The sequence below is a fragment of the Pieris napi genome, chromosome Z, assembly GCF_905475465.1.
Source record: "Pieris napi chromosome Z, ilPieNapi1.2, whole genome shotgun sequence".
NCBI classification, from domain to species: Eukaryota; Metazoa; Arthropoda; class Insecta; order Lepidoptera; family Pieridae; genus Pieris; species Pieris napi.
The window spans coordinates 10,196,218-10,219,480 of record NC_062259.1 but is presented as its reverse complement, the minus strand read 5'-3'; the positions used below and the strand labels follow the sequence as shown (position 1 = coordinate 10,219,480).

The window sequence follows — 23,263 nt, the reverse complement described above, 5'->3', positions numbered from 1 at the left end:
TTCGAACCGAAATAGGGCCAAACATATCTTGAAGGAATAAAACAAAAATATTGATAACTATATTAATTTTTAATTTAACAAAACAAATGAATTTAAATAATTAATATTGTAATATAATAATAAAATAAATATGCAAGTTATTCCATAAATATTTTTGGTGTCATGTTTAAAATATCATGTATCACCAAAAATCAACTATTTAATTTTACAAGAACAATTAATCTACTATATACATTTTTTTTTCAAATATGGAACTAGTTTTGGCATTTCCAAAGGAGCATTCTATTTCGTTATTTTCGGTTTCCCAATAACATAGTAATAAATTATAATTTTCTGAATGGATGACGTAATGATGGATGTGTTCTCAGGAGCAGGTTACATCAATCCGGTTGACTTGCGAAAAAAATTACAAATGATCGTTGACCTTGAGCAACGGCGCAATGGCAAAGACCGACCTTACCGGAACCTCCACTGAATATCGATTTATCTGCGCATTCGTAAATAATCGTAATCTATCGCCAATCAATACGTTTATTAAAACATTGGAATAGTCTGAAGGTAGCATAGAGTTGGTTAACGTTTTTAGATGATATATCGTTCTTAGACATATTGTAGTCAGACTTAGACATCGTTGGATACTTAGGCACCATCAACTTCATAACGGAAACCATTAAAATTTTATCCACATATCTGTCCTCATTATTTCAATTTACTTGACGTTAACAATGCAGGATTTGTTGAATTGCTACTAATGATGGATTTCTCTGTTATGAACTTTGTCACTAATAAATTATCCCTAATGAGCATAGCATATAAGCCTTAAATAGCTATTGAATTTATCCTGATTTCGTGTCTTAAATGAAAACAAGTGAATACTACAATACATCCATATGAATCGCTCGTTTAAAACATTGGTTTTTCCGTTTTTACCAAAAAATACATTTTTTATCTAAACATCAAAACTTAATGACCGCACCAGTATTAAAATACTAATACGATTTGCGTACATAAGGACAACAATGAAAGGTTGTCAATGAAAACAAGATTTTAAACATAATAAAACCCAACGGTTCGATATTTTATAGCATTTTATATTGAAAATTTTTATTTATGCAGGAAAGAACAAGGCCAACTTAATAATATGTATCTTTAACAGGAAGATTGGATTGCTAACACCGTTAAATAAGGAATTTTATTCTGAATATACTCAAGTCTCTAAAGCTTAAACATTCCTGTTTGTCTAAGTTATACTGAGGCTTTAGGCTATGGTGTAGAGTCAAGACGCGAACGCGAACTATTAATCGCGTACATCAAAAGCGTCTTTTGTTTACTTAAGGCTGAGTCTCGACTCTTAATCTTACCATAAGACCCCAATTCCTCAATAACATAAATATGCGAATAAATTGATCCAAGGTTGTTAGCGTGATAAGCCAGCTATTGTGCAATGCGATTGTTTATTAGCTACGCGAGGCTGAGCGGTATTGCATGGAGCTGACGAGTTTTCTTCTTCTTGTAGAAAAGGCCTGGCCTGTCAATCGCCCGGCCCCCGCCACTGCTCTGCGGGGCTTCTCCAACGTCGCATAGACATCGATAAACACGTAGTATGTATTTATTACAACCAATTACAACACACATATGATTTATTGCTTACCACTTCAAGTTTTTGAAGCGAAGAAAACTTCGAATATAAAGATGTTTGTAAAACACTTACTATGATCGGCATTTGTTTTACCAAACAGATGAATAAAATCGACTAAGATGCAATATTTTGCGTGGACTTACGGAACCTATAAGGTATTTAATAACAAGGGATTTTTTACTCTAAGTATTGATAATAATGCTAAAGTATTTCTTGGAAATAGTTTAAGCCTCATGCCTCTTTTTAAATCTACATCTCCAACATGATGCAATAACAAATAATACAACAATGACGAGGACCTAACCATAATCAGAAGCAATATTATATGTTAATAAGCAATTAACAAAGTAATTCAGCCCTCGTTTCTACGTGCTGTCTAAAATGAAATGTCGTTCGAGGCAATAATGGACGTCACAATAATCACGTATATGTATTCTCACATCGTACGAATGACGTTTTTTCAGGAAGAGCGATTGACTTGTTATCCTCGACAAAAATTCTATAAAAAGCATAGTACATAATGTATTCTGTTCGCTACATACAGTAAATAAGTATTTGTGGAGTACATTGATTAGTCGCAAAGCGTCACGGTCTTGGCTATAATTTCGATACGGTGATCGTTATTCAAATATAACTAAACTTTACTTCAGTAACTTATGATGCTATTTATTTCTATATAAAGACATATGCACATGAATTACATTTCATATTTTTCTAGTATATCCTAGACAAGAAATGTCGATACGTAAACTCATTCAAACATTTTCGTTCCTTATACAGTATTTGATTTATAGTTTTTATAATCTCTGTTTGATTATGTATTTAGGAAAAGAGGGTTTTAGATTCTAATTGTTCTCACTTCTCACGCTATTTATTGAATTCAGTGTAAAATTAATGTTTATTGATCGATTAATAGAACGCTATATAATAGTTTTAACCGTTCGTATTTTCAAAAACCTATATAGAAGCAATGTATTGTAAAACGAAAAATTATTTCATGGACAATTAAGCGATAATTTATGGACATTTTAATGCGTAGAGTGAATAAGTTTATTATCGCACTGAATATATTAGTGCACATTTATGGCAATGCATTTTCCTAATATTTTTATTTTGCAAATCTACTTTTTGCTAATAAATTTTGATAAAACTTACATTTAAAATGAGATTTCTGTTTAAGATATGTACCATGAAATTAGTAAAACTTTTTAAAATATTTACAAGTATCGCATCGCGATACGCTTTCCATACAACTTTTAGTTGAACGGCTGACCTAGTGATTTTATCTCAGGCCCCATAAGGCGTCTAATATATTGATTGTACATCAATTGAAACTTGTTTATATTATTTTGTCGACACAACGTCATAATGACGTAGAGACGAATAACGCTTTCGAAACATATGAATAAACGATACAAGAAAGACTTTAATTAAATTAATGGAATAAATTAAATATTAATATGTAGATTGCGTAGATCGCGTTTAGTGACGTTATTTGTAATGAGTCTTTAGAGGGTCAGATAAAAAATCAACGGAGCCTATATACAATGTCTTGTATTTGAAATCTACTGACTGAATTATTATTATAATCGTACTATCAAAATTACAAACTCTACACGAATGGCTTACTTGAAGACTTCAAAACTTTAAAAAAAACTTACATGCATGGTGCAATAAGATTTTTTTTTTAAGTTTTTGTCGTGGTGCATTCCAGCAAAACCATACATTCTACGGTACTAAGGGTTTTTTTATAGAACGGGACAAACGATGTTAAGTGATATAAAAATAAACACTTAATACCAGATCAATGCAGTGATGTTAAATATTGGGTAGATTATAGATTAGATACAATATTTACCATTTAAAAAATGTATTAATCAATAAACCAAGTGTCCTTTACCAATTTAATGGTTATATCAGCATTTGAATCGTGTTTTTAAAAAATCCCCGTTAAAATTGCTGCGTAAAATCGAAGTTTCGTTCGCATTATTTGCGTTTTTTGTTGCCTTGAATAATTAAATTTAATAGATTTGATGTTTTTATTGCGATCTTTATCATTAATTCTCGTTATTTATTTAGAACACAAATGTCAATTACAATTCATGAATATAAATTCTTCGTTATTAGTATTATAAATATACTTACTAGTTTTCTGGAACAAGACTTTTATTTAATCAAACTTATCGTGAAAATCTACTTTTTTATCTCATAAACTTGCACATAATCATGTTAAAAACACAGCTATATTTAGTGCACAAATAGATATACTAGAATCTGCAATACAACTGAATTCAACGCGCGTTCCGCTTAAAAATTAGCATAAAATAGCTTATCATAATAGTTCTGTGAATTCGATTTAATAAATGATTCTCCGAACTTACTTTAAACTTGTCACTTGGGAGGTAACGGCGCTGAAAATGATATGTTGAAGGTGGATGGTGTTGTTTTCACAACGACGATAGTTTAACTTACAGAAACAAATATATAAATATTAGTGTATAAGTCGAGTACGCAAATATTTATTGTATATATGTTATTTGCCACAAGGCATGTCATATTAAAAGTAATAAACGTGATAAGAAATAGTTAAACTTAGCATGCACTCTTACTAGTTAATTTTAATATTTAATTTACATTATATTCGAATCATTAAAAGTTTAAATTGGAATTTGTATCACAATTTTATTATATGGTAAATCGCGTATACTATAACGGCGTATAATATTAATGTTACACGTAAGAAATTTGCATGCAACGTCATCAAGTATTTTGGTAACCGGTTGTTCTCGGGTAGTTCGAGAAGGAGATGGCCTTGTCTGCGAAACATTTTAAGCGCCTATAGGAATAAGTCGAAACTGATGCCAACTTAGCGCTTTCGCTGTGGTCAAGCGTCCAATGTAATAAAGCGCTTTATGCGATTATGTTTACGCTTTTATCAGTCGTGGCGCCACAAGGTATCCTTGGGCATTTGACCGCTGAGTATACGAACAAATTTAGCGCTTTTTTGAATACATCAGCGCAATTCCGTAATCGGGAGTTAACTCTGATGGAGAAAGGACTCTAGCCAGTTTTGTAGTGAATTCCGGTAGTCTTCAACACAAAATGCGAACAGGTTATTGTTAAACAATTGTTAAAACGTATCAGCGAAACAACTGTGGTCACTTTCACTCGCTTGTGTGTTTACTTAGTATCCTTCTCAGACCCTAAGAGATTGCACTCAAAGTGTAATGAGTAATTAAAATTAAATAGCCGTAAAGATATGTGTACTTAATGATGCAGAAAACTAGTTTTACAAGTCCTAATGCATGTTAAAAGAACTTCAAGAAAGTATTGCAAGTAAAAATAGACTGCTAGTTTGTTCTAAGTAAGGAATAGATAGCCTAGCAGTATTATAAATAACTTCTCAGCTTAGATAACGGATACATTTAGCTTAGCTGATGCCACTAAACCTTTCAAACGTCTTCTCTATCTGTACTTACGAAAATATAATTATTTAAATAATAAATGAACTCAGAGATATATGTTTAAGATTAGTTAAAACATAATTGGTTGTTCTATTGCAATCCGTAGAAACATGTTGTATTTGACATGTCAAAAACATGATTTACTTGACATAAGTATTTAATTGCGTTATTGTATTGTTCTCGTATCCATTTCCAACGAATCATCAGAATCAGCACTGATTGGGATTTATGTTTTGTAATATAAGTCTCATTATCCAACATACAATATGATATTATGTAGTTACGTGTGATTTATATGTTTACCTATTAATTTTACCTACATAGAACAGTATACAAGACGAACATGGGAACATTCCGCGCGTGATATTTGATACAAGTGAATAAAGCTTATTAACAAAGTGGCTGATTACCTAATAGGTGACTCCTGGAAAATGTAAGAGTGATATAGAGATTCTTTTACTGTGTTCTCCTGTTGCCCAGCCAAAGACGTGCTGCCATAATCCATAGATAGATACTAAAAGTAGCTCTTTCCTGCGATTCAAAACAAGTCGGTCAATCAATTGTAGAAGTTCGAAATCCGAACAGCTTTTCTTAATTTTAGGATAAGTAGGTTCGCAGATTTCTCTTTCGCTTGAAATCTAGGACACTTACATGTGCAAATATATAAAATAAACATATCATTTTGTAATAACTATTAAGTTAAAGTGTATTTTCAAATAGAAACTGTTAATAATTTTCAATTTATTAAATTATTATTTAGTCGTATTTCCGAACCAATACGACTTAGGATCCTTCAAGAAAAGAGCGCACCAATTCTTGAAAAGCCGGCAACGCACTTGCGAGCCTTCTGGCATTGTGAGTGTCCATGGGCGGCGGTATCACTTAACATCAAAATTACTAAAGAACAAAACGTATTGACATAACTTGGTTCTGGAATCAGTTATAAGTTTAATAAATTTTCTTATAACACATTGAAACTAAATTAAATGTAAAGTGTTTTAGAGACTATAAATTGTCCACAATATTTCATCGAATCATCTCAAACATCGCGGGAATTTAATAAAAAACCACAATGGACGTCGCAACACGTCGTATACCCAATTTAGCGGTTTCAATGAATGCGTCTTCGTTTTTTCAACCAACGCTGCTATTCACGCAACTTTATTTAGCCTAGTCGTTGAGGACCGGATTGTGCTATATGCGCAATTAGAATTTGTTCCGCTGTCTCGTAAGATTATCACGTGACTTGGTGCCAGAGGACAGAGGGCAAACGGGCAGGAGACTCAAAATGTACAATAAAAAACGGATGAAGCTTCAGATGTTTGTCAGTCTTTTGTGCCTGACATTTACATTTCTTGATACATGCTGATCTCCTCGCGATAAGTCTGCACCGTATAAGCATGTATTAAATGCTGACAGTGAAAATATTTCGGAGTTGAAAGTGCTTAGACACTACGGCTAGCTAAGGCATACTTAAAATCGTATTGTATTACGATTTCTGTTTACGTGAATAAGACTACGTTTTTTGTACAGTCAATTATTTCATGAGTATCAGTAGGCGTACCGCAAGTACTCAACTCACAATTACAATTTATAAAAACCTTACATCCGTCTTTGATTTATTATTTTTATTTGGAACTACGTGTTAGTATATGTAGTGAGATCCCGTGTATTTGGATACCACCAGATAATAAAGAACCTTTCCTTTTACTGGTCCCTTGCGTGATATAAACATATATATGTTTGTTATTTAGATGAATAACGGATATAGTGACCTTGTTACTAAAAACTCTACGATGTTTGAAGCTGTTATTTAAAAAAAATTTCACTCTTACAACATAGCACAACTTACAACGCATGAGTCAAATTAATCTGTTTTTACTGAAAAAAAGTTTATAAATAGACGCAGCAATTAGTTCCAACTAGTCGTGATGCTTACGAAGTATTGTTGTGTGTTTCTATAGACGTCACTTTATTTCCCAGAAGACTAATAGCGAGTGCCTAGCTCCCTTACGCTATACTTTTAAGTACAGCTTTTGAATCATTGAATTTTTACCCTTAAATTAGTGTATATTTTCTACTTTGATTTTGAGTGAGATATAGAACTTCATCTACCTTGTAATAAAAAATGTCCTTATAAAGGATTTTTAATACCACATTTTAGTAAGCATTCTGTATTAGAAGAATCTAAACAACGGTGGAGTTTGATAAGATGGAATTATTACTGCAGTTATTGCAGCAGCAGAGCAGCTCCAGAGCAGTGTTGGCCTAGTGGCTTCTGTCAGTCGTAGGTTCGATTCCCGGATGTGCATCAAAAGACTTTCTGTCTACGCGCACATTTAACACTGGCTCGTTTATCATCGTGAGGAAACCAACATGCGCCATTGGTGTATTGGTATTCTGAGTAATAAGTTTAAAAATGTTTTTTTTAAGATAAAAACAATTTATAGAATCTGTCTTAGGTTTTAATTTCTCAATAAAATTCAAGTAAATTCAGAATGTTAAATGTAGCGAGTACGTAGATCACCTACGCCGTAGAACACCGCCCACGTTCATCACACTATAAGTGAAACAAAAATTGTAAAATCGGCGCATATATTTCAATATTAAAATAAAATATTTCGTGAATGATGTTATATACATTGTTATTTTATTAATAAACTGCGTTTAACATGCTGAATAATATAATTAATAACTTATCGACATCAGTTTATTTTAAAAAACTCATTTCTTTGGTCAAAAGTTTCATTATCATTCGAAAGTTTTACATGACACAAACAATCTACTGTTATATTAATAATAAATGTATGATTTTGTAAAAATACTTTATTTAAATTATTAGGATTGTATTATGTGATGTTTGCAATTCCTTACAATTGCAATGTAAACAAAAAACTGCAATTATTAGTGCCGGAGAGTTTTTGCCTTCTAGAAAATGTGAATTTAAATTGATAAGTATTCATATATTTCAAATGAATTGTGATTATGTTTAGAAAGGGATATAATAAAAATCTAAAAATAACCATAGAAAACTTCAACTGTGGTTTAGCAGCATTTAAGTAGATTGCAGAGGTAATATACAGTTCGAAAAAGTTCTGTGGTTCCCAATATTGTTTTCAAAAATACATATCACGCGTGTTAACTACAATTCCTCGAAAATTAATACATCACTTGTATCTGTTATTCAAGTATGATTAACACAAATAAAAGCGTCATAAATAGGATCATTGACTCGTTAGGATCCAACTTTATCTAGATTAACCGTTTCGGATAAGATTTATTTAGCTGCAACTGGTATGAACCGGTTTGCTAATTGTTAGAGTTTGTGTATCTTTGTTTAGGTTTGGACCCTTTATTAAGATTGATCAAAGATGACTAATTGAAAGTGAACGTCGTAAAAGCTTGAGATATATTTTTATAAATACTTGCGTAATAGATAGTTTGAAAGGAAATTGAATATAAAAATATAGTAGCTAATTATTTAACTTGAAATTGGCTTAAATCTTATATACAGAGTGAAGCGGAAATAAAAATATGATAATACAACGTTCAAATGAAAAAAACACGATAATTACCACAGACCATGGCAAAAAAACCTTTAATACCTTACTTTATTTAACAAGCCTTCTTATATTTAATATAATATTTATTTTTAACGGTTAATATCATTTATTAGGCAGTGGTACCTAGCTCCGATACCTTGCTTTCGCAATCATCACCTCTTTACCAAAATCTAACTTGTCTATGAAATTAACTGAATATATTTTGAAACCATCTATTCGTTTTAATGTGTTTTTTTTTATATTTTGTGTAGTTTATGTGAATACTATACGGTGTTGATATAAACTGGGAGTGAGGTCAAGCGCATTTTGTTCTATTTATATCCCGTAAATATAGCACTTCTTAAGATTCCGCAAGACTTAACTCTTGTATGTGCCGTTAGGCTTGCTTAGAGAATAATAAACTCTAATTGCGTTTTCGTATTCAAACTGCTTGTGACCTTTGCGTATATTTTATTTAGATTAGACACTTTACTTTACAATCATTCCTCTTATAATATTTTCCAAGCGTGATCCTATATATGAGATAATGTTTGATATCTTTACAAATACATAAATATATACATTTATATTCCTAATATAATATCGATGTTATTACATATAATTTACTAAATCTATTACGATGATGATACAGATGAACATGAAGTCAGTTGCAATAAATTTGTAAAGTGAATTGGACTGTACGTAAAAGAAATCACAAAGAAATACTTCTATCTTACACTAAAAGCTTTTACATAAAAACATAGCAGTATGTTAATCAAATTAATGCAATATGTAGATATAATTAAACAGCTTTTATATACATCAATGCATTTTCTAACATTATATGTTTTATTATTCAAAAAATGTAAATACGTTATTTTTATCAAGTCATTGACTCTTGACCTTATTCAACGTGGGAAAGGAACCCGGAACCTTGCATCCTCGGTACAGATCAACTGTAGCTCAACTAGATTATTTATATACCCGCATATTTCTACTTGTACGTCAGGTTTTTTGTTAATACCTACATGTTTTAAGAACCAACGAATGAAATCAAATAGGTAATATTAAATTCCTATTATAAATTTGAATGGCTTTTAAACTAATTATTATAATAATTGTTTTCAGTCTACCTGTGTGGCCATAAGCATGGCAAAGTATTATAAAGATTTTCACATTGATTTTTGAGTTGTTTTTCTCTACGTTTTTCTCGTAACAGAATGTGTCAATTATAGTATAAATTACATTTAATAATTATTAAATAAGTTAATTTTGTAAATAATAATAAAAATTGGACTAATTCAATTGATATTCCTGTGAAACCTTTATATATATATAATACATATACCGTACAGTAATACGGGGATATCCATATCTCCAAAACTCAACCGATTTCGATGAAACCAAACTATTCCGTAAGTAGGAAGATATCTGACTTAAATCAAAATGTCTTGAAATGACTGGATTCTGAAATTTGTGGACAAACCAATAATATACTTTAGGCATTCTTAGTAGTTCTTCCATAAGTCGAGGTTTGAGTCGATTAATTAAATACAATACCGCTTGTAAGTAAATAATTAGGCTTTAAAATGAAGATTTAAGTACTCGGAAATGTTATGTAAAAGAACATCTCTGAGTACTTAAATCTTCAATTAATGTTGCGTGTAAAATTCAATTACAAGGGATCTGATCTGAGGACAGCGTAGTTTTCAACAATTAATATTGTCCAGATGTCGTGTCTTTCGTAATTTATCAGCGTAAATTGTTATTGAAGATTTTCATGAAAATCTATGAATTTAACCTTACGTTTTAATCGTTGTGTTATGTTGTTCAAATGACATTATGAAAACATATTAGCAATTGTAGCAATCAAATATACAATATTTTCACTTTATAATGCCTTGTACTTAGATTGTATTTGTGAACCCAAAGTTAATCCAGAATTTTGGCCTCCTTTGAATGGTTTCCACGGCGAATAAAACTCATAATCTCTGTATGACCTCGTCAGAATTTTAAAAATACACCATTGATTTTCATGTCTTAAAACACTCCGTTAATAAGGACATAAATACAGACAACTTAAAGTAATAATTGATCAATCTTAATAGCGGTAAGAGTTGTTTATGAGTGCAAATCTATGAATAAATTTAAGTGCATTTTACCATAGGTTATGAAAAATCATCCCAATTCTACGATTGAAATTTTATTATGAAAAACCGCATTTGATCTATAAACTTATACTTTTTTGTTATTTTTCTTTATCAATGAATCTTATTTATATTAGTGAATTTATTTTTTGCCGTTATTGTTTTGCGGTGACCCTCGAATATAAAATAATGTTGCAAACGTCAACACTGCTCACAATACTCAGGATATAAAACACAATAAATTTGATTTAAAACATTGTTATTCTAGTATATTCCCTTTAGAAGCAATTAAGTTTATAAGTGGAAAAATTAACTTGAGTAACCCTGTTATAATGCATTGCAAATTTGTCAGTGCGTCCTTGAGTGGCTCATTACCCAATAATGATGGGGTAGATCACGCAGGAAGTGATGATAGCTATGACACCGTGGGAGAATCATTCAATAGCTATATTAATTCTGTTTGTTTAGTCACGCCAACCACCCAAAATACGCTGATTTCCTGCGTGATGTTAGGTTTGTTATAAAGTATTCAGTTAATCTACAAACAACCCTTTGCTTAAAAAGATTTAACATTTTTTTAAATTCTTCCCGTCTCTCCTGAAAATTGACTTGACTTGAATTTACTGCAATACTTAACACTGACTAAGCCCGAATATATGATTGACTATATATTTATTTATTAGTATAACAATACTAAACACCGTATTTATTACTTCTTCATACAACACCACGAAAGCTTCATCCGTATACAATTTAGTATATTCTAGAAATTATGCACGAACTCTACTCTTCATTACGTGATTAGCATCAATACTTGATTCAGGCTTCAGATAGTGTGATTATATTTACTGAAATGTTACATAAAGGATTTGTGTAATATCTCGTATATGAAGAATAAAACACGAGAACAATGGAAATAACAGGCTTGCACTAAGCGTTTGTGGTTATTACTCTGATTAAAAAGGACAATAGAGCGATGTCCATACAAATCTATGTTTGCTATACTAAAGATTACGTTGTACTCTGCGACCATTATTCTCTGATTTTATTACAGAGGTGTCTTTATTTATAGTTATTAAAATAAAACAGCGTTAGAATAAACGTTTTATTGTATAAACTATAATCATTTGGATATAGCATATAATCATTTATTTTATGTTGTAATGGTATAACTAAATGAATTTTATTGAAGTGTGTTTTCAGTATATGTGTTCATTGTTTAAACATTAACAACGGATAAATGTCAACACAGTACATCGATCTCACCAAACCTTAACGTACATACCTATTAAGTTTCACAATAGAACATTCAATGGGTGCAAACTGTTTTCGGACTGTACTTGTGCAGAACATGTACTAGCGTTACAACATGATATCGCAGGACTCTTTTTAATTGCGTCTTCGCCATTTTTGGCTTTGCCTAATAGCGCTGTGGAAATGTTTGCTTATATCACAGTGCGAATTTAGAATTATGTTAATTGTATGTCGTGTTGTGAGAACAGTAGAATGAATAAACCCTGTGTTTATGTGGTCTTACGTAAAGAAGAACTTCTTTGATATTTGAGTAATTACACAATTATATCGTGAAATTAGTCGCGGCGGAAACTCATCAGGGCGCACTACTATGTAGTTTGTTACGAAACGTGTTATATTCGGACAGTCACTGCTAAAGCAACAATTTAAACACCTGTAACAGCATAATAGCGCGTTTCAATGGAATAACGAGCTGAATGATTATAATAGCAAACTGTTCTTTGATCAGTTGTTATTTCCCTCAAAATTTTATGTCGATTATGAATAGAACGTATTAGCATTCATAACATTGAACGTAATTGTTATAGTACAACATGAAATTTACAATTCTGTAATTTCTGTTGTGGTAGACCACGAAACATGTTATATATTAAATTAACCGTATCCTTTAGTACCCTCTTGCATTGTCTGTGGAATGACTGTGATTTGAAAAAATGCTGCATTTCAATCAGCTCACAATTTTCCATGTGTCCAATGATTATGTCATGACGAAATAGTTTGTGAAACACTATACAATGGTGCTGTATGTACTCAGCCGATGTCGTTCATTGTAATGTAGAATGCGAATCGAATCTGAATTGTTACACAAACCACAACACCCCGATCACAACAAGTCGTCTTATTGTCTGCGCCAATCTTCAAGTTCTACGTCAACGTACTTAGGAATTAGAGAAGCACCTTAACAGTAAACAATAAAACCTATTAGATTTGTATTCAGAATAAATAAATGAAAATGAACAATACGCTTTTAGATGTATAAGCTCATGCCATGTGCTATTTTCGATCATACCTAATTGTTATTTCATTCTTAACAGGTCAAAAAGAGAACACGGCATGACTGCGACGCACGGCGGAGGCTGTGAAGATGACCGCCCCATTAAGGACAATGTGTACACAATCAAGCCAGGATTTAAAAATGAGGGGTTCCAGCACGACAAGGACACGAACACTGATATTGTCAAACCCCCGCCAATTGAGGAAGACTCCTACGCTTCCGGAAAGGTGGAACTCTCCAGAAGAGAAAAGTGGAGAATATTGAAAAATGTTGCAGCGGTTAGCGCGGCCTTCATGGTTCAGTTTACTGCTTTCCAAGGAACTGCGAATCTCCAGTCTTCTATAAACGCTCGGGATGGGCTTGGAACTGTATCTTTAAGTTCTATTTATGCCGCGCAAGTAGTTTCTTGCATTTTTGTACCAACGTTCCTAATAAAGAGGCTTACAGTGAAATGGTCCCTATGCCTTTCGATGATGTGTTACGCTCCTTACATTGCTGCGCAGTTTTACCCAGCTTTCTATACGTTGGTACCCGCTGGAGTATTAGTAGGTCTCGGAGCAGCTCCCATGTGGACATCCAAGGCAACATACTTAACCCAAGTAGGAAGTGTTTACGCGAAGTTGACAGACCAAGCTGTGGATGGAATAATTGTGCGGTTCTTTGGATTCTTCTTCCTTGCGTGGCAGACAGCTGAACTTTGGGGCAACCTCATTTCAAGTTTGGGTAAGTTAATAGTTTAACTTTTTTGGCGTTATTTAAATCATTTTATGGGGAAATCTTAAAAAAATAACAAAACCTTGTAGCTATATAAATATTTCCACCTACTGATTACTTTTATGATACGATCTGCAAGTCCCCAAACTTTTTTTTTAATATACAATAAACTTTGCATTTCTTACACATCACCTATTACCGTCTTCATCACAAAGAGTGTTGACTGTTTTGTTTTCGTTATTTTTGAATTTCTACCGTATGTCTTAAAACCGAAAATAATGGGATAAACTTTCTCTACAGTATTCTCATCGGGAGTACACAGTGGTAACGTGTCGACGGACAACAGCAGCAGTACTCTTCTGACATGTGGAGCTAACTTCTGCATGATCGGCGGTGGAGCTCATGACAACCAAAACCTTCACCGACCCCCAGACAACGAGATACAAGAGATCAGTGCCATTTACCTTGCATGCGTTGTAGTAGCTGTTATTATGGTTGCCTTTTTAGTGGATCCTCTATCCAGGTAACATTTCAAAAGTTTAAAATAAGTAATAAGTCGATCGTCATAAACCCTGCACCTTCCTAATGCTTTAGATCTTCATCGGAACATTGTCTTATTAGAGATAGGATATTGAAAAAAAAATCTATAGTATTCTATCAGCATAGACTATATCAATTTTAGCTTGATCTTCAATTGTTTTTGAAATACTATTGTATAACAACTTACAAATATAATCTCCACTTGGCATTCAAAGCCGAGATATGCAAAGTTATAACGTTAGTCGATTCTTTTAAGTTTGAACCATAAAACCACACGACGAATATGGACATAAAAAAGGCAGTCAAAAGTATCCACCATATATTGCCTAAAATAAAACATAACTGCAAACGTACAAAGGCAACCGCATTCGCAGAATTGTGTTGTGGTACTCACTCATCATGCTTTTTTATACGCCCCACAATTATATTGTATGCAAAATATTACTATAAATAAAACCGTAACATTTAAATCTTAACTGTAATCCTACCAAACAATGTTGTTCAATCTTAACTGTAATCCTACCAAACAATGTTGTACATTGTTTGATACGTACTCTTTAATAAAGCCTTGAATATGAAGTGTAAAACGCAATCATTTATTAAAGGTATGGTGAAAAGCAAAGAAAAGCAGACCCCTCAAAAGAGCTGACTGGTATTCAACTGTTATCTGCTACCGCCTACCAATTAAAGAAGCCAAACCAACAACTCCTAATTCCAATAACTTTATGGATCGGTATGGAACAAGCATTTATCGGCGCTGATTATACGCAGGTAATACACTACAGAAATGATTAGTACTAAGTTATAGTTTACAACGACAACTCAGAAGAGAAAAAAAAAAAATAAACTGCATGCAGATGCTCAACAATCAAACAAATACGTGCAGAACAAAGCTGTATGTGATGAGTTTGTTAATAATTTGCTCTTGTTTAACAAATCTCTTAGAATTTTTGAATGTGTAACTTTTTTAATTAATTCAAGTTTTCATTAAACAAATATATAACAACATTTATCCAAAACTTCAATTTTACATTACTAAATTATTTATATGTTTTTCTAGGCATATGTATCGTGCGCTTTGGGCATTCGTTCCATTGGATACGTGATGATTTGCTTCGGAGTAGTGAATGCAATTTGCTCCCTGCTCTTTGGCTCAGTCATGAAGTACATTGGTCGCTTCCCCATACTAGTAATGGGCGCCGCTCTTCATTTTGGCCTGATTGTGTGGTTACTGATATGGAGACCGAACCCTGAGACACCGACGACTTTCTTTGTAATATCAGGATTATGGGGAGTTGGCGATGCTGTGTGGCAGACACAAGTTAATGGTATGTGATATTAAACCCTCTTTTACATATTGGAAAATTCAAAGCTTCCATATATCAAAGATACTTTATTTCTCAAAGAATTACATTCACTTAGCGGAAAAATTTAGAGTAAGTTAGTTATGTACATCGTGTTATGAAATTATTATAAATATACTATATAAAATAAAAATATTAGTTTCTAACAATATGTACCATATTTGTTACAAAAGTGCAGGTAGGTCGCATCGATGTTACAACAGGCATTATGTGACAATGAATAGTAATAATTTCCAGAAATATATCCAGCCCTGCGATTCTGTAACTCACTTTTCGAACTCACACAGCGGTTTTCGCATCGGCGGTCACTCAGAAATCAGTCGTGAAGCAGTCATTTTATGATTTGGCATTCTGATAAACAATAAACTACAAGCTCCCACCTTTTCAGAATGCCAAATCATAAAATTACTGCTTCACGACTGATTTGAGAGCGACCGCCGATGCGAAAACCGCTGTGTGAGTTCGAAAAGTGAGTTACAGAATCGCAGGGCTGTTTAATATAAATCACATAATACTCATGATTCTACGGTCTTTAAAAGTACTATTGATAAAATTTTCTTGTGTTTGAATATACAATATATATTTTTTTAATATATCGTTGTGGTAAAGGTCGATGACTCAACATGAAACGACTTCAGATCGTTACAAAAAACTGCAAAATTAACGCGTAGTTTTGAATGGCGTTTGGACAATAATTGAACAGTTCTATATAATAAACATACTTTTATTCTATACTTGGAACGGCTTTTGTTAAAAATGAAATATGGCTATCACACAGCCGTACAGATTTTAAATGCAATGCTTAACCATCTTTAAAAATAGGCTTATTATTTATCCAAATTTTTTTAGAAGTGATTTTCTAAGCAGGTATATAAAATTGTATAATTATGTGACTCGTGCATTTCGTTATCGAAAACGTGTTTATCGAAGGATATAAGCAAATCGAATGGATTTTTAAAATCACATTAAAACGCACACACACACACATACGCTCACAGATTACACATTCCCATATAACCAATAAATTATTAGTAAATTGTCTTGGTGTTTGTGTGTACTTAACACAATGTTTTAATTATATTTTTGAAAAAGCTGTTAAATAAATTAAATTATGAATAAACTTTTAAATAAATATACCAAAAAAATAAATAAACAGTACATATGACTCAAAACAACAATTCTCTTGGCATTTGAAAACACACGCAATATTTGCACGAGTAAACATTTGGTTATTACAACTCATCTAAAAGCCTATACGTTCAAAAGCTAATATAATATTTATCACGTCATACATTTCCTTGTTTGAGCAAAAAACTCACTACATTTAGTTTTTTGTTTACGAATCAACTTCCAACAATAAATATATATACAGCGTGTAGAGTTCTCAATTTCTTTGAGAAATAATTTATTCTTAATTAGCATAGCAGATTATTGTCACGTCGTTTGTTCGAAAATGGTAGCACGAATAAATTGTTCTATGTTCACTATGTGTCATTCGCGGTGATAAATTGGGTGTACTTTTGCTATTTGATCACAGTTTTAAAGTATTTTTTAACTTTAGCATGAAGGAAATGTTTAAAATTCTGATTAAAATAAATTTCCTATTTCAAGCTTTAAAATAGTTAAGAGTTTCTAGTAATTACATAGTTAATTAAATATAAAACCCGCCACGGCGTATTAGCACTTAAATGTTGCCCCATCGTAAAATCTCCAGAGACGGCATCTTGTCAAATAAATACATGCCTATGTATAATCTTTTTTTAAATTCATAACGTCTAGTCTATAAATAAAATAAAAAGATTTTGTAATCCTTAACTAGCTTATATATGTCACCGTAAAATTGTAAACACCGTTAGATTGTAATCTATCTCGCGAGATTATAAACTGTCGAAAGATTGTGAACCTCAACGAACTGCTAACAATTTAACGTATTATTATTCGGTAGTTATATGAAATTGTTGGGGAGTAAAATTAATCTGTAATTGACCAAAGAAGTTTGAATGATAACTAAGTTAGTGTAGTACAATCTACCGAATAATAATACGTTAAATTGTAAGCAGTAAGCTGAGGTTCACAATCTTTCGACAGTTTATAATCTCGCGAGATTGATTACAATCTAACGGTGTTTACAATTTTACGTTAACATATATAAAACAAATCATGTATTGTCGTTATTAGACTTTCGTTCAGTTCACCTGGGTTAACTTCTGGAATTGACCCGACATAAAGATGTGCAAATTGATAAAAATAAGATTATTTAATCTATTTTAATTATACGACTTCTAGACACGTTATTACCGTGTAACGATGATAATTATGCTTATAATTAATTATAAAGACAATAACGTGAACATGGCGTAACAGGAAAGACGCAAAAACAATTCTTATAAAATAATGCGTGCTGACATACCAAATTAACTTTATAAAATAACATTTTATATACCAGCACGCAATCTCACACTTGTTTGCTTATGAGGGCGTGCATTCAATCCTCGACTCCTCATTTGATAAATGAAAAAATCAGTGCATCTCAGGGTAAAATTTAAAGTCGAGACGAAGCGCTAACTATTACTTCCATATGTCAAAAACCCGCTGGATTTCACAAACCATTTCTTAGCGAGTCTCTATTTTTGTTGATTTGGGTGGTAAAATCTTTTAACTAGTAAGTAAATGCAATGCTTATACATATTTAACATGAAAAGGAAGTAAAACTAATTCCACAATATCTATATCTTGCGATATTCTAACCACAAAATTGTCACGCGCAACAAACAAGGCACGTTTTTATCAAAACTTGATAAATAATTGCTTTTCGAATAGTCGAACTGCATAGATAGGTATTTTCGTTATATTTTTTATTCTTATAACAGTAGTTGACATTTCATATAGACGACAAGTGTTTTCAAGTGGTTTGAGCGTGCGAATCTCAACCCTATGGTTCAGAGGTAGCGTTCAGACCCCGGGTGACTGTATTTCTATGTGTGCACACGAATACAATAACACTTTCTCGACCGTAGATTTCTTAGACCCAAAAATATGTCAAGCGCATGTCTCGGAGACTGTATAAGGTTGTAGTGACGCTGAAGCTACTACGCTTACGCGGCTCTACACAAAAATAATAAACATTTTAATATTATAGATATAGATAGTATGGAAACAAGTTAAACTGAATCTTCTTCGAATTTTATTAAAACTATTTCAAAGCTATTGACTAATGTATGTTCAGGTAATGTAACAATTGTGAATATTCGTTTTATGCACTCACATTTTACGTCATTGTGGTTAATGTCATGATACAGTTTGAATTTTACAAAATTATTTATGTCTTGCCTGTCCTAGCTTCACAAGGCCATGGCACGGCAAATACATATAGCTATGTAACTTAGGGATTATAAATTACTGGCTAAATTGGCACTTTCAACCCTGCTAATTACAATAATCCAATGATGCAGTTCTTTCCTTGTCACATTCCGGTAAATCAAAATTGAAATCCAGAATTATAGTTACAGAGTGCTGCTATCCGCACATTATACTATACCTTTATGGAATACATAGACTTATCCAGATTGAATAACTTTTGACTCACCAGGTCACTAACAGGTGTTAGATTTTCGGGTATTGTGTTACATAGACATACTAATGAATGTCATGAAATTAAATGATTTATTGTTTTTCGCAGGTCTGTATGGAGTGCTTTTCAGACGTAACAAAGAAGCCGCATTCTCCAACTACAGGCTTTGGGAAGCTGCCGGATTCGTCGTCGCATACGCTTACTCCACACATCTTTGCGCTAGAATGAAGCTATATGTGATGATGGTCGTACTTATTATCGGTGTTATTGGATATCTTATTGTCGAAATCCTTCATAAACGAAAGGTATGCTCACACCTGTACATGGTAATTCTTTATATCTTAATTATATATGTAATATCTTAATTGTACCCCGTGTATAAAGAGTTTCAATCGATGAGAATTTAAGTCGAATTATAGACCAAGGAGTGTATTAGCTCCAGATAGAGATCAAAATTATACATATAAAACACATTAAAATAGTGGACGTAAAAGTAAAAGTAGTGTCAGGTTGATTTAAACAGGTATTTTCTAACGGACAATCTAAGTTCATATGGGTCCATGCATATCTGTAATATCCCATACATTTGTAATATAGGTATGATTGAGATTTAATAAATATTAAAATTTGCAGACTCGTCGTTTAAAGGCGATTGCTGAGAACCCCATTGCAGCAGCTGAAGCAGCTAAACAGCCACCAGAAGAAGATGATGAAAAGGATGAAATCGATGATGATATTATTGTAACTCACCTCTAAAGAGAATATCGAAATGATCATAGATCATTCAACCATGAGTGATGCGCGCTGTTGCCATATACAAAACGTTTAGGTACAAAATCTGCTGATGTTCCGATTTCTTCATCTTGATCTATATAAATTATTTTGTGTGAATGCCTGAAATTTAAAGTACAAAGAGTATTTTTATGTATATTCAATTTTTAAAAGCAGTATTAAGTATTTCTGTATTGGCGAAAAAGACAACCCAAAATTTATCTTTATATGGTCGAAATTTTATAGTAGATTAAAAAATATCAGAGGCAAGCTGTAGAAGTAACATTGTGTGAAAAATATAAAATTCACGATAAAATTTATACTCATTGTAGTTGGCAGATATGTTTCCATATGACTACAATAAGTATGAATTTTTAATTTAAAAATCAGCTGTGTTTACATACCTTATTTACTTGATTGAGCTCTTTGTGTCTTATATTAATTATATATCTATTGAAGGATGTTTGCACAAACAAAACTGCTAGAGCACAGTAATTTTTTAACTATAAATAATTCTACTTATTTCGTGTAACTTACAAAAATAAGTCTCAAATATGAGACAATGTTTCTAGAAATAATATTTAATTCCATATTAAAATTAATTTTACAGTTATAATATATATAATATTTTGTTGTAAACACAGTATCTAATAATTAAAAATAATTCCGAATTATGTTACTATTAAACATTTTCTAGATCAAATATAGTAATTAGTATCCATAAGTATATACCTAATTAGTTTAAGCGAATGTTCACCCATTCCTATGTATGAAATAGCGATGCAGGTGATTCATTATCTAGTTAATAGTATTTATTGTAAGGATTTTATTTTATTAGACTTAATTCTAATAATAATAATAATTTTATAAATATTTTCAATATAGCATGTTTAGCGTTACATGCATCGATATAAATTAAATTAAAATTATTTATAAATTATCTACAAATACGTAAAACACATACACAGCGTCTCTTTTAAGGGTGTTTGAGGCTGGCCCTTAATTTTAATTTTCAAATTTATAGAGAAATAAGACTCTTTATTCGATTTACAAAAACAATTTTAGGCTTTTCACGTGTTTTGCAAAGTATTGATACGGTCAGAAAGTAACTTAGAACTTTTAGGCCTCGGCATGAAATGTTGAAAGGCACATAATATACAAATTAAGGTACTATGTAAAGATATACGCGGTGAGTACCAACTTAGGATAACGAAACCACGTGATAATTAACATAAATTGTAAAGATATTATGTTATTTTATAAAATAATATAAGTGATTTGAAAATAATAACACATGGTTTGTTTATTTAGTTATTTTATTTCATAGTAATGTCATACGAATTTGTGTTGAAAATAAAAAAAATATAAATTGTTGTACTTTTGTTTTTGTTATTTATCACTAACAATATTTTATTTAACCTTTATAACAGATGTATTATTATAGCTGCAAATCAAAGCCTCGATACGCCAATCATTTTAAACATCATAGAACTACCTAAATAACACTGCACTGGATGCCAAGTGGCTTTCGCGTGCCCCGTCGTTCGAACCCCGGCTGTGCACCAATGGACTTTCTGTCTAAACGAGCATTTAACCCTCACTAGTGTGAATGACGGACAAAGAAAGCCTTACACCATCACGTCCTTAGACGATCACTTACTTGTCTATTAGAATAAACAAATGATAACGAAACAGATACAATAATCCGAGGCACAGAGTACACAAACAAAACTAATTTTAAAGAAGTTTATATTGCTTTCAGTTAACACAAATAGTAATTTGACTTAACTGTATGAACAAGCCCCTGTAACAAATTTCAAAGCAAAAACGCCCATTCAAGTGTAAATAGTAAATAAGAACTAAAATTAAGTTAGAAAAGACATCATCAAAATCAACTATCCTGTTTTTCATAAAATTACATTAAAGTAAAACAAAAAGAGCTTATTCACTATATTCACACACCACCAAAAAAACCAGAGAAAAGCAGTTTTTTTTTAAATCAGTTGAAAATGCGCTTACGCAGGCGCACGCCACGGATGGCGAGCTTGACGCGGGGATTTTTGAGCTGGATCTACACTCAAATCCCTCTGCTATTCAGAGGGGTGGCGAGACCCCACCTACTAAAAACTCCTCAGCACTTCACACTTAAGATGGGCCCTCGGAGTTCGCCAGATATTCTACCTAAGGAGTGAAAAGAACTACTTAGCTGCGCCCAACTGCAAGTATCACGTTCACCTGAAATACCAATAAAGTGGGAGGAGTAAACTAAAATATTTAAGTAGTAGTATCTAAATATCTGTTTTTGCATGGGCCCTTTTAATTATTAAACTTAGGCTCAATTAATTTAAAACTTTAATAAATTCCTTTGATAATTCGATGATTATTTTAACAATAATTGATTAGCAAGCATTTTTTTGTTTTTTATTCTATAGATCAATCAAGTTAATTGGTATCACTTTTATCATCCATTCATCCATCAACTGCAATAAGCCGATAATTATCATAACTTATAACGGTAAAGGAATAAAACATTATACTCGATTATGGACAGACTTTCTGGAAAGATCGATTTTCGACATCAGTACAATCAGCGCAGGGATTTGTCGATAACGTTATCAGCATGTCAAAGGGCTCTGAGTGTAGTTAAATTCACTTTATTTCGCTTAGAAGTTACAGAATCACTATGCAGTTACCCGAATTTAGTAAACTCTAATAACAATTATTTGTAACGGATTTAATTCCTAAATGCCTAATTGTTATTGCAAATCTGTTAATACACACAATTGTCATATTTTTTTTTGTAATATAACAAAAAGAGTATAAATTATTCTTACCAAAATTTGGTTTTAAAAACCGTTTCTTCTTCGATCCCTTTGGAAGCGTAGTGTCGGCCGTTGGAAGACCCGAATTCCCATTCGAACCCGTACGCAATTAGCACTTGCTCCTACGATAAAGACAAACATTGTGAGGAAACTAGTATGACTCAAACCAACAACCAACCAATCTATGAGATGTCAAACATAGTGTCTGTAAAATAAAAATTCTATCTGAAGTCAATATAGTATTGTAACGTCACTGAATTATTATTATACGTGAGTTCTTTATAAAAGGCTCGCCATTTCTCTCTGTACTGGTCTCTGACATGACGTGTCTCCCGATGTCATTTAGTCTATCCACTTTCTCAATCTGCCTCTTTTGCACCA

The 23,263-nt window shown here is 32.2% G+C and overlaps 1 protein-coding gene across 2 annotated transcripts in view; it reads left to right on the top strand.

Moving 5' to 3' along the window:
• Positions 1–20,593, top strand: part of LOC125062392 (UNC93-like protein) — a 48,558-nt gene extending 27,965 nt beyond the window's left edge. The window contains exons 2-8 of one of the 2 annotated variants that reach the window (XM_047668291.1): positions 1,517–1,601; positions 13,141–13,823; positions 14,115–14,337; positions 14,960–15,125; positions 15,415–15,682; positions 19,398–19,594; positions 19,923–20,593. In XM_047668291.1, the coding sequence (XP_047524247.1) occupies positions 13,160–13,823; positions 14,115–14,337; positions 14,960–15,125; positions 15,415–15,682; positions 19,398–19,594; positions 19,923–20,045 (1,641 nt within the window). In that variant the 5' untranslated portion in view covers positions 1,517–1,601; positions 13,141–13,159 and the 3' untranslated portion in view covers positions 20,046–20,593. The remainder of the gene's footprint in view (positions 1–1,516; positions 1,602–13,140; positions 13,824–14,114; positions 14,338–14,959; positions 15,126–15,414; positions 15,683–19,397; positions 19,595–19,922) is intronic. The other variant, XM_047668290.1, reaches the window with a different exon arrangement.
• The last annotated feature ends 2,670 nt before the right edge of the window (positions 20,594–23,263 follow it).